At 36.7% G+C, this 21,303-nt stretch overlaps 1 protein-coding gene, 1 long non-coding RNA gene and 1 pseudogene across 5 annotated transcripts; 1 reads left to right on the top strand and 2 right to left on the bottom strand.

The window, feature by feature from the left end:
• The first annotated feature begins 857 nt into the window (after nucleotides 1-857).
• Nucleotides 858-19,140, top strand: LOC148916670 (protein RETICULATA-RELATED 4, chloroplastic-like). Of its 3 annotated transcripts, none has more exons than XM_089051927.1 (6): nucleotides 858-1,220; nucleotides 4,643-4,774; nucleotides 4,862-4,915; nucleotides 5,082-5,221; nucleotides 6,106-6,231; nucleotides 19,077-19,140. In XM_089051927.1, the coding sequence occupies exons 1-6, from the start codon at nucleotides 1,074-1,076 to the stop codon at nucleotides 19,123-19,125; spliced, it is 648 nt and encodes a 215-aa protein (XP_088908053.1). In that variant the 5' UTR covers nucleotides 858-1,073; the 3' UTR covers nucleotides 19,126-19,140. The 3 variants fall into 3 exon arrangements, with proteins under 3 accessions (XP_088908053.1, XP_088908054.1, XP_088908055.1); XM_089051928.1 differs by lacking the exon at nucleotides 19,077-19,140 and adding an exon at nucleotides 6,320-6,495 and having other exon boundaries at nucleotides 860-1,220; XM_089051929.1 differs by lacking the exon at nucleotides 858-1,220 and adding an exon at nucleotides 3,530-3,586.
• LOC148916671 (putative disease resistance RPP13-like protein 1) lies at nucleotides 6,704-13,659 on the bottom strand (annotated as a pseudogene). Its single transcript, XR_016126850.1, has 6 exons — nucleotides 13,240-13,659; nucleotides 9,212-13,098; nucleotides 8,325-8,468; nucleotides 8,051-8,222; nucleotides 7,445-7,571; nucleotides 6,704-7,357 (listed from the first exon to the last, which is right to left on the bottom strand). The product of XR_016126850.1 is annotated as a putative disease resistance RPP13-like protein 1 (transcript).
• Nucleotides 14,872-16,349, bottom strand: LOC107881091 (uncharacterized). The gene is made up of 3 exons (XR_016127387.1): nucleotides 15,663-16,349; nucleotides 15,201-15,370; nucleotides 14,872-15,073 (listed from the first exon to the last, which is right to left on the bottom strand). It is a non-coding gene; the product is annotated as an uncharacterized LOC107881091 (long non-coding RNA).
• Nucleotides 19,141-21,303: the final 2,163 nt, after the last annotated feature.

The raw sequence follows: 21,303 nt of genomic DNA, 5'->3' as shown, positions 1-21,303 counted from the left end.
GAAGTGAGAACAAGAATAAAGATTAGATTAAGAGGGAAGATGAGAGGGGAGGATGGGAGGGAGGAGTAACAAAAGTTAAAACTAAAACTAAAAACTGAAATCTATTTGAATATTTTTTCAATTTCAAGTTTTTTTTTTCTTCACTTTTGTTACTCCTCCCTCCCATCCTCCCCTACCATTCTCTCTCTCTCAATCTCAACCTCACTCCGCGCCTAAGAAATTAAGTTCCTTTTTCCAACTTTTAAGCGGTTAGAATCACACGTAATTTTCGAGAAATCATTATGGTAGCAAACGTTCTGGTAAATTTAAGACATACTCTTCGTCATATTTGTATTTGGGTACTTCCTTTATCCTGTGTCATATTGAATTAAAATTTTAAGGTTCGTTTGATAACCATTTCAGCTTTAGTTTTTAGTTTTTATTTTTTAATTTTTTTATGCTAGACTATAAAAGAAAATGAGAGTTAGGATGAGATTGAGAGAGAGGATGAGAGGGAACATAGGAGAGAAAAGTAACAAAAGTGAAAACAATTTCAAATATATTTTAGTTTTTAATTTGTGTGTTCACTTTTGTTACTACGTCCTCTTATCCTCCTCTCTAATCTTCTCTCTCAATCTCATCTTCACTCTCATTTTCCTCTATACTCTAGCACAAAAAATTAAAAAATTAAAATTAAAATAGAAATGGTTATCAAACAGACCTTTAGTTTTTTGGTATTAATATCCGTTGGGACTTCTTCTTTTTTTTTTCTTTTTTTTTTTTGGTGTAATTTACTTTGTATTTTCTAATAATAATAGATAAATAAAAACTAGAACATATGGGTGCCTAGAGAATTTCTCATTCGGACACCACTTACTCTGTACGGACAGAAAAGGGCTCAAAAGCCCTCGGCCCTGAAAACCAACACGAAACTGAGCGCACTTACTTGCCTGCGCTTTCGTTTCTCTCTTTCTCTTTTGTAATTTCATATCGCCGACTGTACCCGGCTGAACGCAAATCACCACAATCATCACCAGCAGCAGAAAGTGAAGAGAAGATGTTCAGGGACGTGTCGAGCTGCAACACCTACAACTATGGCGACGCCGTCTATTGGGACGCCCGCTACGTCGAAGAAGGAGGCTCCTTCGACTGGTACCAGCGCTACTCTTCTCTCCGTCCTTTTGTCCGAAACTACATACCAACCTCCTCTCGGGTTCTCACGGTCGGCTGTGGCAATGCTGGTAATTTCCCCTCTTTCTCCGTTGCTCTTTTCTTCATTGTTTGTTTGTAAAGCTATTCCCTTTTAAGAGTTTTAATCCGCAGGTTCTAGAGCTTCTTTCTTTCTCTGCATTAGTACTTTGTTTGCTCTGTTTGGTTTGAGAGAAATTCTTAGAAAAAAGATAGAAAATAATTTTTTTGATTTGGGATGTTGGGTTTTTTTGGATAATCGTTCTTATATTTTTCATTGACAACCGGGCCCTTATCGGTTTGTTCTGTTAGAGTATAATTGGTTCCCAAAACTTCAGTGGTTTTGAACATTCATCATTTAATTTTAGCTACTTTTTGGTAATTTTGACCTGTGTTTGAATTATGGAGAAGTTGTGACAAAATCAAAGAAATTGGGTTTTAGGGTTATTTCTGGGCAGTTGTGCTTGAGCTTGAATTCCCCAAATTAAGGTTCTCTCTTACTCCTGCCCGCATTCTCTCTGATAGTTCCATCTGTTTTGGTATATGGATACATGAATCACCAGGGGGGATGCATTCTGTCTAGGCCCTAGAATGAAACTACAAGTAACAACATATCATTTGATCTCACACTAATTTGACAATTGATGTCGAAAGTAATAATGTACCTAATCTGTTCTTTCTCAAAATACATAATCTGTTCTTAAATTGCCACATAGCAGATAACCTGAGCTTTGCTTAAAAAAAAAAAACAAAACAAAACAAAAAACAGAAACTTTGAGCAGATAAATACAGATGCAAGCTGTCGAGCAACATAAAGACCTAGCATAAAACGTGCCCTGTTTTACGGTTTAAAGCACAACGGTTTAAAGAACTAAGATAAATACATCAATGGCTATAAAGTCACCTTTGGTTAGTTTAGATATTTATGAGAAAGTAATATTCTAAACTAACCAAATGTAAATATTTGAGTGCAAGGGAATAATCATCGAACTTGGGTGCAAGGCTAAACTAACTTTAGCAGATCCAAATAACAACTTTGTCAACAATGGCTATAAACTCCCTTACAATCGCTATAAATTCACATTTGGTTAGTGACTTGACTAATTCAATCACTCACTTGTCTAACGAGTGTTGGTCACTCAAATAGAATTTAGGGTTATGAATAATTCAATATATTTCTATTCTTCTCATAAGTATTTATAGTGATACAAATACAAGCCTATCTAGGAAGTAATTACAATAAGTAAAAAGAAAATAAATACAATCCCGGTCAAACCGGTATTCCTATAATTACAAATCAATTATAATAAAAGTAATTGTTTATAATTCCTATTGTGATTCAGTTATTCACATCAAAATCCTCATTCTTCCCACCATAATTGACCTAAATCTCGTCCTACATCACAGAGAATTTGGAAAGACATTGAAGTTAAGCGAACAAAAGAAAGAAAAATATGGCTAAAAGTTTTCTGAGCAGAGAGATGACAAAATATTACAAGACAAACCAAGTGAGAAATGAAGTACTTTCTTTTACTATATATATATTTCAAATGTTCTCCATTCAAATTTTGATCGCATGTTTGCAAGTGCCTATTAAGGAAGAGCCTTTTTAAGTCTTCCCATTTCCTGAATTTAAAATATATCATAAGGGAAATAAAGATGGATTTACCATGTACACGATAAATCATTGTCATTTAGCATGGGGGATTCTCTCTTGAAACAACTGTAAATGAAAAAGACCCAGCTGGGAAACATACATTGTTGTAAAATCCAACTAAATTGAAGAAAACAAGAATATCTGAAAAATAATAAGACATTAAAGGTCGATAATGTTTGAAATTTGAAGGAATGTGGGATATTTTGGGCCAGTATCGTCCAAAGATAAGACCTGAAGATGTGACCCAAAATATCTTTGGACACCCAGAGATATAAAAATTGTGAAAGTGAAAGAGCCAGGCCCTCCACTCGAATAGATGCCAGCTTTGGACAATTCCGGAGTCGAAGAGATTGAAGAGAAGTGAGGAATTGAAAGCCCTATATTCATAAATATTTAAAGTTTGAATATTGGTGAGGTGGCATAGGCCCTCCGGTAAGGATTTCAGATTTCTAATCTGGCTTAAATGCACTCCTTGTGTTTATTCTTATGGACGAGAAACTTAAGTTCTGAAATACCAAAATCATATTTCAATGTGTCATGGTCATGCCTTAGTGAAAATCAAGATTGTAGTGATTGAAGAAGTTAAGAGTGTACAATAGCATAAAGAAAGAACCAGAAACACAAGTAAATTACTCATTTTTTTGAAATGAAACTACTCGCAATAATATGCCAGAAAAGGAGTCTCACCATAAAGAGTACAGGGAAAGTGTTGATAATGTTTGAAATTTTACCAAAGAGCTGGATTTTGTTTTTGCGGATGTGGTACGCCTCTCATATAAATAAGATCTTTGATTTTGTTGTGCTGCAGAATGGAAAACTATTGCCTCCAAACTAAGTAATTTTCATTAGCTTCATAGATGAATAGCTTTTACAAGTGATGTTTGTATAATTGGGCTGAGCGACAGTGTAACAGTAAGAAACACTGTCGGAATCTGGGATATGTCATATGATATAAATATTAAAAATAAATAAGTTCAACTCGGAAAATCTGCCTTTCAGTTGAGTTTTGGGTTGTGAATTGGAATGGATGCAGAAAACTATCTTTGGGAACATTGAGCTCAATGCCAACTCTTGGTAGCAACCTTTGTGCAATTTGTGCGCTTCCAATTACAGAATCACTAAATGGTATTCGTGTCTTCGGTCATTTTCCTTTGAATAGGAGTTGCTTGATTGTAGGATCCTCAGTTTCCACTCTTGTGTTTTTCTTTCCTTGCATCCTTGCAACTTGATTCTAGGTGTCTTTTTATATTCGTATGATCCTTTTATTTATTTTTGGTTGGCATTTCTGCTATCTGTGCTCTAAAACTGAGCCTGCTTTGTGGGAACTTTAGTTAATTGACTGGTTTGAATTGTTTGCTTCAATTGGAAATTGGACTTACTTAGAATTTGTTAATGGGGTTGCAATGACAATATCAACTGTGTTTCTGAAGTAGAGTTATAAATTGCGGGGATTACTTATCATTTAATTGCATTTTACTAGTAGGACCTGGTGCAATGTACATCATTTAAATTTGTTTACTCATTTGATTACTTCCCCTTACTTTCAGAAGGTTTATTAATCTCAAAGGAAAGTTCCTTTTCTAGTCATAAGCTTTCATATATGTTAAACTTTGTGTTAAACTTGGAGTGCAAAAGATCTGCAGCACTTCTTCAACTTTGTAACAACTGGAAGTTTTCCTCAATTTTGATGATAGCTGATGTGTTTCGTTTACCATTTCATGCTATCTATTTCTGCCTTTTTTATCTGTTGGGTTTCTGGTTTCTATTTGTTGCACCTTTTCGCAGCCTTACTGTTAATATATATTTTTTAAATCTCAGGTGATGGCCATTATAGCCGATTTTATGCTTGTTTGGCTTCCTGCTCCTACTGTTTCACTTCGACCTCCTCTTACTGTCAGTGCGGGGCGTCTTGCTAAGTTCTTCTATGGGTGTCCTGATAATGCTTTTCAGGTTAGTGCTTGCTTCATTATTTTTGGCCTTTTAAGTTGCCACTTTGTCATATGACTATAACAAGCGAGTCATCACTCCTGTCTGCAGGTAGCTTTGGCTGGAACATCTTACTCACTCTTACAGAGAATAGGTGCAATAGTGGTATGTGCTATCTAACAGTTTAGCAGTCATGTTCATGTCTCATGTAATGGCTATACAGGTGTCATGATGTTATGTGGTTCCCAGTTTGTTATATGGTTGACAGTTTCAGTAGGCTAGTAGCTGTTTGGTGTCATATGACTGTTTACAATTTTTCAATTTCTTTTAGGTTGGTACGGGTGTAACAAATGCATTGATTAATGCACGAAAAGCTATCGATAAATCTTTTGCTGGTGAAGCAGAGGATGTTCCCATATTATCAACTAGTGTAGCCTATGGAGTTTATATGGCAGTTTCTAGCAATCTAAGGTACACAGGTTTTCTGCAGATTTAAGTAATCTATTTATTATTTACTCTAACCTTCATGAACTCAGCATAGACCATTAACAAACTTTTCAAGACTGACTGAAGAAACTTGGTATTTTAAAGAGTAACTATCATATCCATGGAGAACAGTATCTATCCAAAAAAACCATTTGTGGAATTTCTGGATGGTACCGGGCCTTTCTAGTTATCGAGAAGCTTTTTATCCTAAGAGCACATGGGGAAAAGAGAAACAAGCTCTTCTAACTATATGAATCCATATATAGTCTCCAAGAACATGTTGACAGAAGAAACCCTTTATAAAATTCATACACCAGTTATTCCTGTGGAAAGACAAGTGCCACCATAAACATGTCTTAAAAAGAAACTCTTTAACCTCTCAAAATAGAACAGTTATTTATGTGAAAGGACACATGCTTACCATTATTCCAACAATGGATACAAGATGTGCTGCAGCAGAGTAAGGATCTGCAAAAGACACCTTGAAGAAGGAAATCTTTTGTTTACCATTATTTAGCTTTATGTACATAATTCTGTGTTTTTTGATTGAGGGAAAAAAAAAAAGCCAATGCTATGATATATGTTGGCCTTTAGAAAATTCTATATATCAATTGTCTACCATACGGAAATTCCTTTTTAGGCAAGATAATTGATGTTGGTTGGATAGTGGGGATTAAAGAAACATGCATCCCATCTTTAAGAGAAGGGCTAAGAGATATCCTGATTATTTCATTGACTTATTATTTCATTTGGCAATGACACTACTATTTAATCATTGCTCATAAATAGTTGAGGCTAGTCAGAAATGATAATAATTTATTTTTGTTACTATTGGAAACATGTATAATGATATACCTTTTGTTTTAGAGGTACCAAGTTCTCGCTGGAGTAATCGAACAACGAATTCTAGAACCCTTGCTACACCAACACAAGATTATACTGAGTGCAATTTGCTTTGCTGTTCGAACAGGCAACACATTCTTGGGGTCCTTGATGTAAGATCTGAGTTCTCCTTGAATCTCATTATGTAAGTTGGTTGTGTTTTCCTCTTCAATTCTCATGATTCTTTATATTGTGGAACAGGTGAGTTGATTATGCACGGTGGGTTGGAATTCAAAAGATACGAGATTAGAGCATAGGGTAGATTACAAGATTGTTGTAAGTAATTTTATTTTTGTGTGGATATTGATTTTGTTTATGGAATTACAGTGTAGTAACCTTTCGATAAAAATGCAAGAGATGGGCATTTAGAAAATAAACTAGCAACCAAGAGATATCACCTATACATGCTTCCATCGTGGTGGGGTGGACAATCAGACCAAGCATGGTCTTTGCCAATTAACCCATTTGTTTTCTTTATTTCATTTTTGTTTAAATATTGGCATATACAGATTATAATAGTCTAGACAGATAATTGAACTCTTAGAATGTCATATTATCCCCATTTGTAATCCAAATGGCCGTAGATTCATCCATCATATATAGAATCTCTTATTGATGAACTGTTTACTGGTGAATGTCACTCATAAAAATGGTAAGGACAAGCATAAACATGTCAACTCAGCTCAACATATTCCTAATGAGCCAAAAGAAACAAAGAAAACAACAAACAATGAAGATGTCAGCACAACCAAATTGGTCAACAACAATTCAGTGCCTAAACAAGGGTGCATATCTTATTTGATTGAGGACGGAAAAAGAATTCTGTATATGAATATGTAATATCTCATTGCTTGCTGGCGAGGCGGGTTAGGCCAGGGTAGTGAGCTTGCCTCATTGCACCAAAGTTCAAATTCTCCTCCCCGCAGACTATCGTCTGTAAAATTTGTATAAAAAAAAAACCTGTCTCATTGTTTGCTATTCCTTCTCATGTTTACAAATGCTTAGTGAATTGACATGACCCAATAAAACAATCCTTCTTGCTTTGATAGGCAGAATATTTAAAGCAAATGGTTGTCCAAAGAACTGACGAAACTCTCATAAATATCTTTCTTTGAGTCCGTTTTGCAGCACTGTCACCTACTGCTGCAAAGGAAGAGGATTCTGCTGTTGAAATTTTGAGTTTGGGCCTATTTAACTCCCATTGCTGCTGAAAGTAGCAAAGGATGGTTTCAACTCTTTCTGCAAAGAGGACAATATCATTGTAGGCGTCACACTCGAATCAAGGAGCAAGCAAAACATCTAGAGAAAAAAGAGCATGAGCCATACGAGTTTACTATTCCCCTGCAGTGGTTTCTTGAGAAGCTTGAAGGGATGGGAGTTTGAAGACTATTCTGGCACAACACAACATCCGCTTCTGTAATCTGTATATAGCATCCAAATATTGAAAGCGTTCCTGCCAATGCAGAAGCGCATTCTTTAAACAAAACACGGCAACCTCACTTGTATTTTTCAGCATGATTCAAAAGATAATTTGGTAAATGATCAAAATAAAGATGAGGCTGAGTTGCACATATAATATGTCAGTGCAAATATCAAGAATTTGTCACAAGTGTCTGGCAGGTTCAGTCGATATTTCTGTTTAAAAGAACAAAGAACAATTGGTTATTGGATGTCCTTCAAAAACTGAAGTCGTCCCAACCAAAAATTGTAAAGGGGTCAGGGTTCAAATCTTCAGTTAAGATTAAGTAAACCTACTAACTTGAATAAAAGGCAGAGAATTATGAAAAACATTAACACTGTAGCCAAGCAAAAAAAAGAAAGAAAAATATGGGTAAAAGTTTTCTCAGTAGAGAAATGGCAAAATATTACAAGGCAAACCAAATGGCAAAATATTAAACATCTGAAACTTGCAACAGAAAGATAGTGATTTACCATCTTCAGTTGATGTTAGCACGATATGAAATGACCTTGTTGCTATCCAGTCCTTTCACAGCTCTTCACCCTGCAGCTCCGGAAGTAAGAGAGGCAGTCCCTTCTTTCAACCCTCTCACACTGGACCAGACATCATGTGTGGACTGGCTTAAATGCACTCCCTGTATTTATTCTATTGGATGAGAAACTAAGTCATATTTCAATGTGTCACGGTCATGCCTTAGTGAAAATGAAGAATATAGTAACCATGAGATGTGGTGTGGTGGTAGCTCACCTCATCCCTTAACCATGAGGTTGGGAGTTCGATCCCCGCCCATGGGAATGGAGCACATTTCGTGGCCAGCTGTTTACCTCCTTTGGGAGAGCTCCCGCAGCGAAAGGGATTAGTCACTGCTGTCGGCGGTGGACACCCTTGGGTCTAACCAAAAAAAAAAAAAAATGAAGAATATAGTGATTGAAGAAGTCAAGAGTGTACAATAGCATAAAGCAAGAACCAGAACCAGCAAATCAGTAAATTACTCTCTTTTTTTTATTTTATAAATGAAACCACTAATTGGCGCTGGTGATTTAGATATTTTATATAAATTATGCTTGATGGGGTGACCTTCCTCTTCTTCATGTTATATATTAATTCCAGCCTCAACACTTCTATCTTTCCAAATTCCTGTCCAAATGAACCCTATAATTAACATTATGATTATTTAACTCTCAGATATATATATATATATATATATATATTTTAATCTGAGCTATAACAATGTTGTTTTTTTTTTTTTTTTGTACAATTATATTATCCATATGCTATATATTAACTATAATATAAGAGCATCTATAATCATGCTTCTTATTTTTTCAGTTAAAATTTAGCTAAAAACACACAAAAGTTATTTTAGGAGCATCTATAAAATTTGAACTCCAATCATACTCCCTAATTTAGAGAATCATAAATACTGTAGTTATTTTTTAATTCAATATGATTAGTCTCCTTATTTGGCAAGTGCTGTAATTTTGACAAAACTATATTGGTCAACAATTTGCTTTTCTTTTCAGGGATCTCTCGACATTAAAAAATTATAAACTACTCGCAATAATATGCCAGAAAAGGAGTCTCACCATAAAGAGTACAGGGAAAGTGTTGATAATGTTTGAAATTTGAACTACCTGGGGAGAGTGAGAGTCGGAGTTGACCATGTCCATCTGTGGGTGTGGGTTCTCGTCATCTTCAAACCGTCTTCTAATCTATTATTTCTATGCAGGGGATGTGGGATATTTTGGGCAGATATCGTCCTTTACTACCAGGCTGGCATTTATCTTTTAGCAGAGGACACCTAAAGATACGAAGTTCCCTCAGTGAAATAGGCAACCCCTGCTCTGGAATATATGCCAGCTTTGGACAATAGTAGAGTTCAAGGGATTGAAGAGAGGTGAGGAATTGAAAGCCCTTGCTGCTCAGTTTCTTCAGATTTGGGAAGCACCCAATTGTGAGATGAGTGAGAGATTCGGGGAGCAGCATCTCCATATCCATCTCTGTGTCTCCTTCAGGTGGAAACGACACCACATATGGGTCTTCACCATCGACCCACAACTTTGTAAGAGAGGTGAGCCTGTGCAACAACTCCCACAGCGGCTTACAATACGTGATTCTAAGTGATGTTAGGTTGGGGGGAAAGGAAGTGAAATTTAAACCTTCACCGTAATCAATATTCAATTCCTGAAGACAGTTGAGATTGCGCATGTCCGGTAACATCTCCAATTTGTTGCAATTTTTGATGCAGATTCGTCTCAGGCTGGATGCGGCTGTTGTTGTTGGCGAAGGCAAACCCTCACCACTCAGGCTCGGGATGGAAACCAGACTCCCACAACCATAAATCTCTAAAGTCTGAAGATTGGTGAGGTGGCATAGACCCTTTGGTAAGGATTTCAAATTTGGGCAAGAATCGATGCTAAAATATTCAAGACAATAATTAGTGTTGTCGTGGGCAATCCCATCGGACGTTATTAACTGCAGCTCTCCACAATAGGATATGTCAAGGCGTTTAAGCGCCCTGGGAAACAACTGGGCTCTCAATGATAACGACGTTAGAGATTCACATCCCCATATTTGCAAGTGCTCAAGAGAAATAGGAGAAGAAGAGGAAGACGAAGAACTATCCTCCTCTTTCTCTACTAATGATTTCAAACTTTTACAATGCCGTATCCATATGCTTCTTAGATTTGGGGGAATCTGGTATTTTGCGAAATACAGCAACGAATCACACTCCTCAATCCTTATGACTTCAACGGAAGGAGGAAAACCAACATCTGGAAAAGAAACCAGACTTGAGCATCCAATTATTTGAAGGTCTTGAAGAGCCGTTAGGTGATGCAACCCTTCTGGTACCTTCGAAAGACTTGCACACTTGTTTAATTGTAGATATTTAAGCTTGCAAGTCAATATTTGCAATTGCAGCAACTCCTCTGCTTCTTTTCCCAGCTTTTCAAGGAGGGAAGAATTGCGTACAATAACCAAACGATGAAGAGAAATCAAGTGTTGCAATACTCTATCCTCATTCTTCAGTGAAGATGTCAGCTCCTCGCATCCGCCAATCGTCAATTTTGCAACCTTCCTTAATCCTTTGGTGAATTCCCCTGTTTGGAACCTCACCTCTGAAATATTTGAAAGTTGCAAGGACTTTAATAACTCAAACTCAACCCCACTTGTCTTCAGCACCGCTTTGCAACCGTCGATGTCTAATCCACCAATTTGTTTATAATTGGAAATTGAAATCACCAATTCCTCGCATTTAAAAACTTCAAGTGTTGCTAAAGAATCAAGGTTCTCTGGCACCTTACCCTCCAATTGAGGACAGTTTCTGATTGAAAGCAATTTCAAGCAAGGGCAAACCTGATCTTGTGCGAAAGGAAGCCATTTCTTCCAGTTGGGCATATTTGACAACTGGAGATCCTCCAGTACTGGAAAAGGCAAGCTACTCTCTCCATAAAACTCAGGACCAACACTTTCCACTGCAGTCATTCCTGTAATATAAAGCCTTTTGAGTGAAGGCAACTGTCCAAGTGGTGGCAAGATTTTGCACTTCTCACACTTGATTAAGCTTACCTTAACCATAGTAGAGAATAAACGGTCTCCAATCCATGCTGAAAACTTTAGTCCAGCATAACCGCTGATGCTGAGAAATTTGACCATTCTATGAGGTTCTAATCTGTCAAGCACGCCTAATTGCGTTTCTTGTGTGGCTCTCGACCATTGTAGCACCAATTCATCTACTCTCTCCTTGGATTTTAAGTCGGCCTTCCGTGCATCCTCAGCATCGATCACATTCTCCAACCTTGAGAGCCATAATGTCCCTCGGAGATGGGATAGGGATCCTATCTCTCTTATCCCTGATTCATCACTACCTTTACCCACCACAAAATTAGGCAAAGATTGTAGATTTGTCAACCGACCTAGTTGCGGAGGCATTGCTTTCAGTGAAGATACACTTGAGTTGTTGAGATGACGCACTGTGCCAAACCAACAACGAGGTCATGCATTACATATTTTGAATTGTCTTTATTGCTTGATTTCTGAAATAATGACCTCGATAAGAGCTCCTGAAAATAATCAGTTCCTAAATCTTCCATTTGCTTATTATGTTCTGGTTGTGGTTGAATCAAACCCTCTGCCATCCACAGAAGAATCAATTGCTGCTCACTAAATTCATAGTCATTTGGAAGTATCGAACAATAGGCAAAGCATCTTTTCAAATGTGAAGGAAGATAGTGATAGCTTAATCTTAATACCGGAAGTATGTCACGCTCATTTGATAGACTCCATAATTTGTTGTTCAATATTTCCTCCCATTCATTCATCTCTTTACGAAGTAAAAGGCCGCCAAGAGTCCTAGCAGCCAAAGGCAATCCACTGCATCTTGCAACAATTTTCTCCTTCAGTGACTCGAAATTTGGTGGTATATCTCTGTTAGCATTCCTGAATGCATGCTGCTTAAATACTTCAAAACAAACGTCATTTGACATAGGCTCCAAATTATGAACTAGAGTGCCAGCTCCCATCATTTTCGAAACTTCTGCGTCACGCGTTGTCACAATTATCTTGCTTCCTGGTGCTCCATCGCGAAAGGGGGACTGCAGTTTCATCCATAGACCGTAGCTACATGTGCCCCAAACATCATCTAAAACAATTAAAAACTTCTTCCCTGCCAATTCCTTATTCAGATCTTGTTGAACCTGATTGAAATCTTCTGTAGGACACTGTCTGGATGTGACTGCTCCGAGAATCTGCTTTGTCACTCTTTCTAGGTTGAAGTCATCAGACACGCATACCCAAGCAGTCGGTTTAAATTGCTGGGTTGCATCAATTTCATTGAACACTTGTGCAGCAAGTGTTGTCTTTCCGACTCCAGCCATACCAACAATGGCAACTACATCGAAATTGACATCACCACGCTCTCGTTTCGACAGAAATTCCACGACCCGCCTTTTGTCTTCGTCCCTTCCAATCACAGGTCCATCTGGTTGACTGGAACTGGGAGGTAAATTTTGACGTGCTTTAGTGGACGACGTCGTCCCAGTAATGATATTCAAACTAAGCTGGTCCTTTCGGTGAGATATCTCTTGTAAACGCTCAGTAATCTTCTGTATTTCTGAGTTCATTTTGTAGTTGAAAACACCATTAGGGACTGAGTTCCAGACCCTTCTTGCGGTGCCGGCATAATGTCCCTGCTCTATCTCCCGTTTGAGCATTTTAGTAGCATATTTGTCCAATACGTCTTCCACGTCATAAGCCAAGTCCCTGAGATCATCCAGCCAAAGCTTCAGCGGCTTGCTCTCCGTGATTAGTTGCCTCTCCTCAGCCTCATTCAGAACCGCTCCAATTGCAGACAAGGTGGCAGTCCATTTCTGCAGCTTTTGGTCGACGCCCTTTATGAGTCCAAAGTACTTGAACACCTCACGACGCGCCATCTTGTCGACCAGCACTTGAAGGAATGCCACAAGATAAGCCTCTCCCATAGTTTCTTGAATTAGCAGGGAGAAGAAGCACTGAAAGAGTTCTGAGCAGAAACAAGCAATCAAAGAAAACGTAAGGAGATGTCCAAATAGATGAAGAAAACAGGAAGTCTGAGCAAATCAAACAAATACAAGAAACTAAAAGAAACAAAGTCTGCGGTACAAACAGAATAAATCAGAAGTACCTGCAGTTTAAGTATATGATATATATCAACAGCCGATTTCTTCACGAATTACCAAATACCGAAGGTGTCGCAATGAATAAGAAGGAAAATTCAAAGGCAATACACAATTTTAGAACCAAAGAAATCAAGAGAGCCAGAACCAAGACATAATAAATATGAAGATGGATGAAACTTATGTGGGAGAAACTAATTATGGGTTTGAGAATTTTGAGTATCAGATGTCATGACGAGAAGATATCTCTTTTGTTTTGTTTTTTTCTTTCTTTTGGGTCAATGGAAAAGACTCTAAAACAAAGACTCTGATACAAAACACAAAAGAGAAGAAAATAGTATTCGTCGTCTGATATATATGGAAAACGCAATGCAAATTCCCCGAGACTTTTTATCCTGCCGACACCAAAGATACAGAAATTCCTGTGTTTGATTTTTGGATTCCTTTAACTGCTGCCACCAGCACGTCACAGAAAAAGTAGAAAGCTTCTTTTTTTTCTTTTTTTTGGGTCAAAAGGAAAAGTAGAAGCTGATAATTGAGTTTTGAATAGTGTCTAGTCTATTATAGTTTAAATGTATGGGCAATATATCAACTTGTTCGAACTTGGTTTTCTTAAATTCATGATGTAGATATTAGTCACATAATCATTTTATTAAAAAAAAAAGGTTATGAACTTGCTCATTTCAACCTTGATTGTGAGCAAGAATCAAGACATAATATATATGAAGATGGATGAAACTTATGTGGGAGAAACTAATTATGGGTTTGAGAATTTTGAGTATAAGAAAGATCTCCGAGATATGAAAGTCTACATAGATATGTATTATAAATAACATATTACATCACTCTAACCAATCACAAAGTTGATGTGGAATGAAGGCTGGAGGTTGTTATTTTTTGATATCTCAAAAGCAAGATGTCAAATAAATATTTTATTATTTTTTTAAACAGCTGGCTTCTACTTTCATTTATTATTTTTCTTTTTTATTTTGTTTCATTCTTTCTCTTTCCAGTTTATTTCCTACCGTTGAACAATTGTTTTTAAACACACGACCAGTTCTTCAACAATATCAAAGAAGTAAGGAAGTTTTCTTCAACAATATCAAAATGCACAAATTACGTTTAAAAAAAAAAAATACTAGTTCAGAATAAGCACTTACATGGAAAATTTGAGATCTAATTTGGCTTGAGATCCTCAAATAAGCACTTACAATAACAAATTAAGATGCACAACTGTAGAAATTAAGTGAAAAATTAGTTTTACTTAGGATGTGTAAGTCTAATTGATGAATGTATGTATGGCATATAAAAACATAAATATAAAAGATTGAAATAATTATTATGCTTGCGAGAAGCACTTACATGGAAGTTCAAATCTGATTCTGCTTGTGAGCAACAAATCTGGACTGAAGAAGCATAACAACAGAGCTTGAGTCTTCCTATAGTTTTGTTCCACTGTACTTTTGGTTGGGTCGTTTTTGTTTTTGTTTGTTCTGTTCTATTTTTCTTTTTTCTTTTCTGCTTGTATTGTATCGGAAAAGTCACTTTGATCGAAATAGAACAGAACAAACAAAACCAAAAAAAAAAAAAAAAGGACCCCACCACAAGTAAAGTGGAACAAAACTATAGGAAGACTCCAGCTCAGCTCCACTTCTTTTCTGCTTCCATTTGTTGCTCACAAGCATAATTAGATTTATTATATATTTTTTTTGATAATTGAGTTTTGAATCAATAGAGTGTCTAGTCTATTCTAATGGCCCAGCTCCAGCTCATGCCACGTTCTTCTGTCAGATTATGTCCAGCCACATATTATGATTAAATTTTGATGAGGTTGGATGCAAGCTGTCGAGCAAAATAAAGAGCTAGCATAAGAATAACCAAATGTAAATATTTATGAGAAAGTGATATTCTAAACTAACCAAATGTAAATATTTTTAAAATTGAAAGTTTTTCAACTTAGCATCCCTACCATCAACCACATTATTAAGCTTCAAAATTGAAAGTTTTTCTCCAAGATGGGACAAATCCCCCAATTCGCCAATAGTCGACCTAGTAGATTTCCCCACAACAAAAGTAGTCAATGTTCTCAAACCTTTTAGTCCACCCATTTGCACCGGCATCTCTTTTATTTGAGTTCCACTACAATCAAGATGCCTCAAAATTAAAAAAAAATTGAGTATTTTAAATAGGAAAATAAAGGAAAGGGTTGTAAGTGATTTAAAATGAATTTTATGGGTCTAAGCTCAATTTACTATAATAATAATAAAAATCATAAATCTGTTTTGAAAAAGAGAATAAAAAATCCTTCAAAATCTCTATTGTTGTATCCTACCAAATGGATAAAGAAAACAGGAAGTCTGAGCAAAACAAATAAATACAAGAAACTAAAAGAAACAAAGTCTGCGGTACAAAAAGAATAAATCAGAAGTACCTGCAGTTTAAGTATATGATATATATCAACAACAGTTACACACTTTTAGAACCAAAGAGATCAAGAGAGCCAGATCCAAGACATAATAAATATGAAGATGGATGAAACGAAACGTATGTGGGAGAAACTAATTATGGGTTCGAGAATTTTGAGTATGAGATGTTATGATGAGAAGATATCTCTTTTGTTTTGTTTTGTTTTGTTTTTTCTGTTGGGTACAAAACACAAAAGAGAAGAAAATAATATTCGTCATCTGATAGATAAGGAAAACGCAATGCAAATTCCCCAAGTCTTTACACAAAAGAGAAGAAAATAATATTCGTCATTTGATAGATGAGCAAAACGCAATGCAAATTCCCCAAGGCATTTTATTCTGCAGACACCAAAGTTACAGAAATTACTGTGTTTGCCAACAGCAGATTCCTTTAACTGCTGCCACCAGCACGTTACATAGAAAAAGTAGAAAGCTTTATTATTTATTTATTTTTTTCAAAAGGAAAAGTAGAAGCTGATAATTGAGCTTCGAATCAATAGAGTGTCTAGTCTATTCTAATGGCCCAGCTCCAGCTCCAGCTCATGTCTGATTATGTCCGAAGGAGACAATAATGTGAAACAAAAAAAAAGAAAAAAGAAATAGTATATTCTGGTTTGCTCAGGCCATCTCTAGTAGGGATAGCAATGGGTCGAATTGGGGGTGGGTATGTCATTCTCATCTCCATCCTCATTAAGCTTTTTTTCCCCATTCCCGCCTTTATACCGGCAATATTCATATCGGGGATTCCCCATCCCCACATTCGTTGGAGAATAGGTTCCCTGATCAGCCCCGTTAGGGAAGAAAAAACCAATATATAACTATTTTATTGAAAGAGAAAAAAATATACTAAGGCAAGATAATGAATATAAATAATACATACTTACTAGACAATATAAGAATGTTTATATATGTATTGGAAGTTAACTAGATAAATAAGTATTACGGCTTAAAATTTGTATAAATTATATAAGTATATAATATAATAATGTAAAATATAAAACTTAGTTGGTATAATTACTTTAATAGCATATTTATATATACTATAATATATATTTATATACGTCATCAAAATATATATATATATTTATATACCTCATCAAAAAATATATATATATATATATTTTAAACGGGGAGGGTTCGGATTGGGAATTAAAATATCATCCCCGCCCCTCCCCAAACACCATAACAAAAAAATTCCCCGTACCCGTCTCCATACCTGTTTTTTATCCTTCATACCCGATCCATTAGAGTCGAATCCCTGCGAAGACCCTTACCCAGCGGAAAATTGCCATCTCTAATCTCTAGTCATATGAAATCTGCTTCCCACTCATGTAATGGCTGTACAGGTGGCATGATGTTATGTGGTTCCCAGTTTGTTATATGGTTGACAATTTTTCAATTTCTTTTAGGTTGGTACGGGTGTAACAAATGCATTGATTAAGGGGAAGAAAAAAAAGTCAATGCTATGATATATCAATTGTCTACCGTACGGAAATTCCTTTTCGGGCAAGATAATTGATGTTGGTTGGATAGGGGGGATTAAAGAAACATGCATCCCATCTTTAAGAGAAGGACTAAGGGATATCCTGATTATTTCATTGACTTATTATTTCATTTGGCAATGACACTACTATTTAATCATTGCTCATAAATAGTTGAGGCTAGTCAGAAATGATAATAATTTACTTTTGTTACTATTGGAAACATGCATAATGATATACCTTTTGTTTTAAAGGTACCAAGTTCTCGCCAGAGTAATCGAACAACGAATTCTAGAACCCTTGCTATACCAACACAAGATTATACTGAGTTCGAACATGCAACCCATTCTTGGGGTCCTTGATGTAAGATCTGAGTTCTTCTTGAATCTCATTATGTTAGTGTTTGCCCGTTTTGCGTTTACTCCCGTGATGGAAGGGCAAAGTTCCCACGCTTGAGAACCATAAACTGGTCAACGAGTCGCTTTCTTTGGTGTGCGTGTCACTGCTAGTAATAAAAATTTAGCAGACTTAGTTTGGAATAGATAACTTGCGCCAAGTTCTGATTTAAACAAACGATTGTGAATTTGGGTGAGGAATATCTCCCAAGTAAGTTTTTTTCTTGCCTCGGTGAGGACTTTAACAATTTATCTCAAGATAAAGCAGTTGTTCGCGTAATGGTTGATGGAATTTAAACTGCTTTGCGAATCGATGGAATTTAAACTGCTTTTAGCAATCGATGGAATTTAAATCGCTTTTAAGCGTAATCGCCTTTACAAAACTATAACAATAAATACTCATGCTAGAGAGATGAAGATACTGATTGGAACTCCATTTCGCTGGATGGGAGGCTCTCGGCCGGATCGAAGCCCGGCCGGACTGGAAATGCTTAATCGAACGTTGACAACTTTGATTGCTAAGCTTCAACTATAAATCGATACCAAAGGTTGATTCTGCAGAGCTTCAATGTACTTTAAGCTTTTGTGAAGCTTCGAGTGGCAAAATCGCGCTTCTTCATCTGTAAGGCGTATGGTCGTTCTCGAGACTTGGGGCTAGAGATCGTGAAATTTGAATGACTTATTTTCTAAGTCCAACCTTAGGAATTCTAATCTAAAGCTGGTTTTCACTTGGAATTCAAGTGAGCTTCTGGTTGAGTTGTTTGTTTGTGTTGGTGTCTTGGCTCAATGAGCTTTGGTTGCTTCAGTGTTTTGAAGGTTTTTTGAGATCAAGTGATCATTTTGTTTTTGATTGATTTTTAGTTTTTTGAGTGTCCTTTACCTTGTCCACCCCTTCTTGTATTTATAGTAAAACTGTTTCTTCTCTGGAGTAGGGTGATTGTGTTTTTTGGGCGGCAAAGATATTTTCCCCTTTTCCTCTTCTTCTTGCTTTTGGCGATAGGTTCTCGGATAGGTGATCACTGCTTTTCACCGCCTTGTGATATTTTTAACCGTGATGGTTAGTTTGATTCCTTTCTGGACACTCGCTTTCTCGCTTATCCTCTCTCGAGATTGTAACTTGCTTATCTCCTTGGGAGAATTACCTTCTCTGAAAGGACAAGAAAAATCTCTGAATATACATATATAAGGGGTTTAATCTTCAATTCTTCTTGATGTCACGAACCCTTCAATCACTTCTTCTATGGCAGCTTGCCATTGCTGACCTTTTATCCCGAAGTTGCTATTGCTGACTTTTCATCCTCTGACTTCCGCCATTGCCGACTTTTATCCCGGAGGTTGCCATGTGGGATTGTTCTCTTCTGGATTCCTCTTCCTATTATGTTGGCTGTGAGGCCCAAATCACCTTTTTTGTTACATGAGCCTTGGATGTGCAATTTTTGGCCCAAACAGTTAGTTGGTTGTGTTTTCCTCTTCAATTCTCATGATTCTTTATATTGCGGAACAGGTGGGTTGATTATGTACGGTGGGTTGGAATTCAAAAGATACGAGATTAGAGCATAGGATAGATTACATGATTTTTGTAAGTAATTTTATTTTTGTATGGATATTGATTTTGTTTATGGAATTACAGTGCGGTAACCTTCTGATAAAAATGCAAGAGATGGGCATTTAGAAAATAAACTAGCAACCAAGAGATATCGCCTATATATGCTTCCATCGTGGTGGGGTGGACAATAAGACCAAGCATGGTCTTTGCCAATTAACCCATTTATTTTCTTTATTTCATTTTTGTTTAAATATTGGCATATATAGATTATAATAGTCTAGACAAATAATTGAACTCTTAGAATGTCACATTATCCCCATTTGTAATCCAAATGGCCGTAGATTCATCCATCAGATATAGAATCCCTTATTGATGAACTGTTTACTGGTGAATGTCACTCATAAAAATGGAAAGGACATGCATAAACATGTCAACTCAGCTCAACATATAATCCTATAGAGAACAAAAATTCAGAATCGGCTAAGAGTCTAAGACCTAACAGAATTGAGATGACATGCAAACACCAAAGAATATAAGTAATTCCTAATAAGTCAAAAGAAATAAAGAAAACAACAAACAATGAAGATGTCAGCACAACCAAATTGGTCATCAACAATTCAGTGCCTAAACCAAGGGTGTATATCTTATTTGATTGAGGATGGAATAAGAATTCTGTATATGAATATGTAATATCTCATTGCTTGCTGGAGAGGCGGGTTAGGCCAGGCAGTGAGCTTGCCTCGTTGTGAAGTTAGCTCGTTTGGATGTTGAATAAGAATTTCATAAATTCTGAAAATCATGCACGAAATACAAGCTAACTTGCTTATTTTTTTTAATTTATTTAATATTTCCCTTTAAAGCTCATCTAGATATGCTTATTGTGCAATAACCATCAGTTGGTCTAGTAGCAAGTATATCTGCATTGGATATTGTGCATCATTTTGTTGGCCTTGTCGAGGGCCTACTCTTTTCTGATGATGTTGTTGTCATGGTCATGGAGGACAAAATTTCTTAATTTGTCTTAGTTTTAGTTTTTTGTATTTATGTCATTGGCAAACAATAGAAACTGCATTGTAAAAAACGGAAACTGCAATGCAGAAAACAAAACCTACAATGCAAAAAATAGAAACACGAATAACTTATTTTACATTCTAGGTGGTCTGACAGACCGCCTGAATTTCCAAACCGGTGACCGTTTTGTTGCCGACATCACATTGATGCCGCCCACTTACTAAAAACCCAAAACATCCTACCAAAAATTTGGTAGTCTCCCAGTAAAATGCTCAAACCCAACAATATTCAACCTGCATAATTTACATAATATAATTCCCAATCACAAGATGCTTTCAACATACAACAATTCAAACTAAAGTGGCCTCTGCCTCCAGAATAACCTAACATGGGCGATAACAGAGCATCTAATGTAATTTGTTTACAACAACGGTAGAGTAGAAGGAATTTACACTAATCCTATCTACAGATGAAATGTTTGGAGCTCGCAACTGCTCAACGCCTTCAAAAGCCACTCTTTGCAAAATAGAAATATGTGAGTGGACAAAAATAAAGTTTGCATTTAAAACAACATAGTAACCCCACCGTGTAAAAATAATGCTCAAGCATGCAGTTTCCACACCTATAAACCAATTGCTCAAACATAAAATCTCAAAGTCCAATAACTCTCAAGATCTCAAACCACAACTCCATTCCCAAAAGTATGCAACTCTCACCAACCCATACATATGTATACATATATAAGTATATATATATATATATCTATAATATAACGTATACTTCTCTCTATACTAATGTACCGGGGAAAACAATCCAACTGGGATTGTTGGTCGGTACGCAGGATTTTCAACATGAACCCGCCCGGATGAGTAGTCCAACCGGGGCGGAACTCCATAGCTCACACGCTGCACCGCCAACGACACGTGTAGCTCACAAATCTCATATCAAGTCCTACGCGCGCAGACAAAGGTATCATCACCCCACCGCACCGCCAACGACATGTGTGATGATACTAAGCAATATACATACTCTTCCCATACACCGCCGCCAACGACATGTATGGGAAGTGTCTCCACACCGCATCGCCAACGACATGTGTGAGACCCGCAATCTCATGGCCTTCCCACCCCACCGGCACTGCCAACGACGTGTGTGGGAAGCCTAGTAACTAGGG

The sequence above is a fragment of the Prunus mume genome, linkage group LG5 (assembly GCF_029339155.1).
Source record: "Prunus mume cultivar Tortuosa linkage group LG5, ASM2933915v1, whole genome shotgun sequence".
NCBI classification, from domain to species: domain Eukaryota; kingdom Viridiplantae; phylum Streptophyta; class Magnoliopsida; order Rosales; family Rosaceae; genus Prunus; species Prunus mume.
The sequence above is the reverse complement of the archived record's forward strand: the minus strand, read 5'-3'. Positions and strand labels throughout refer to the sequence as shown.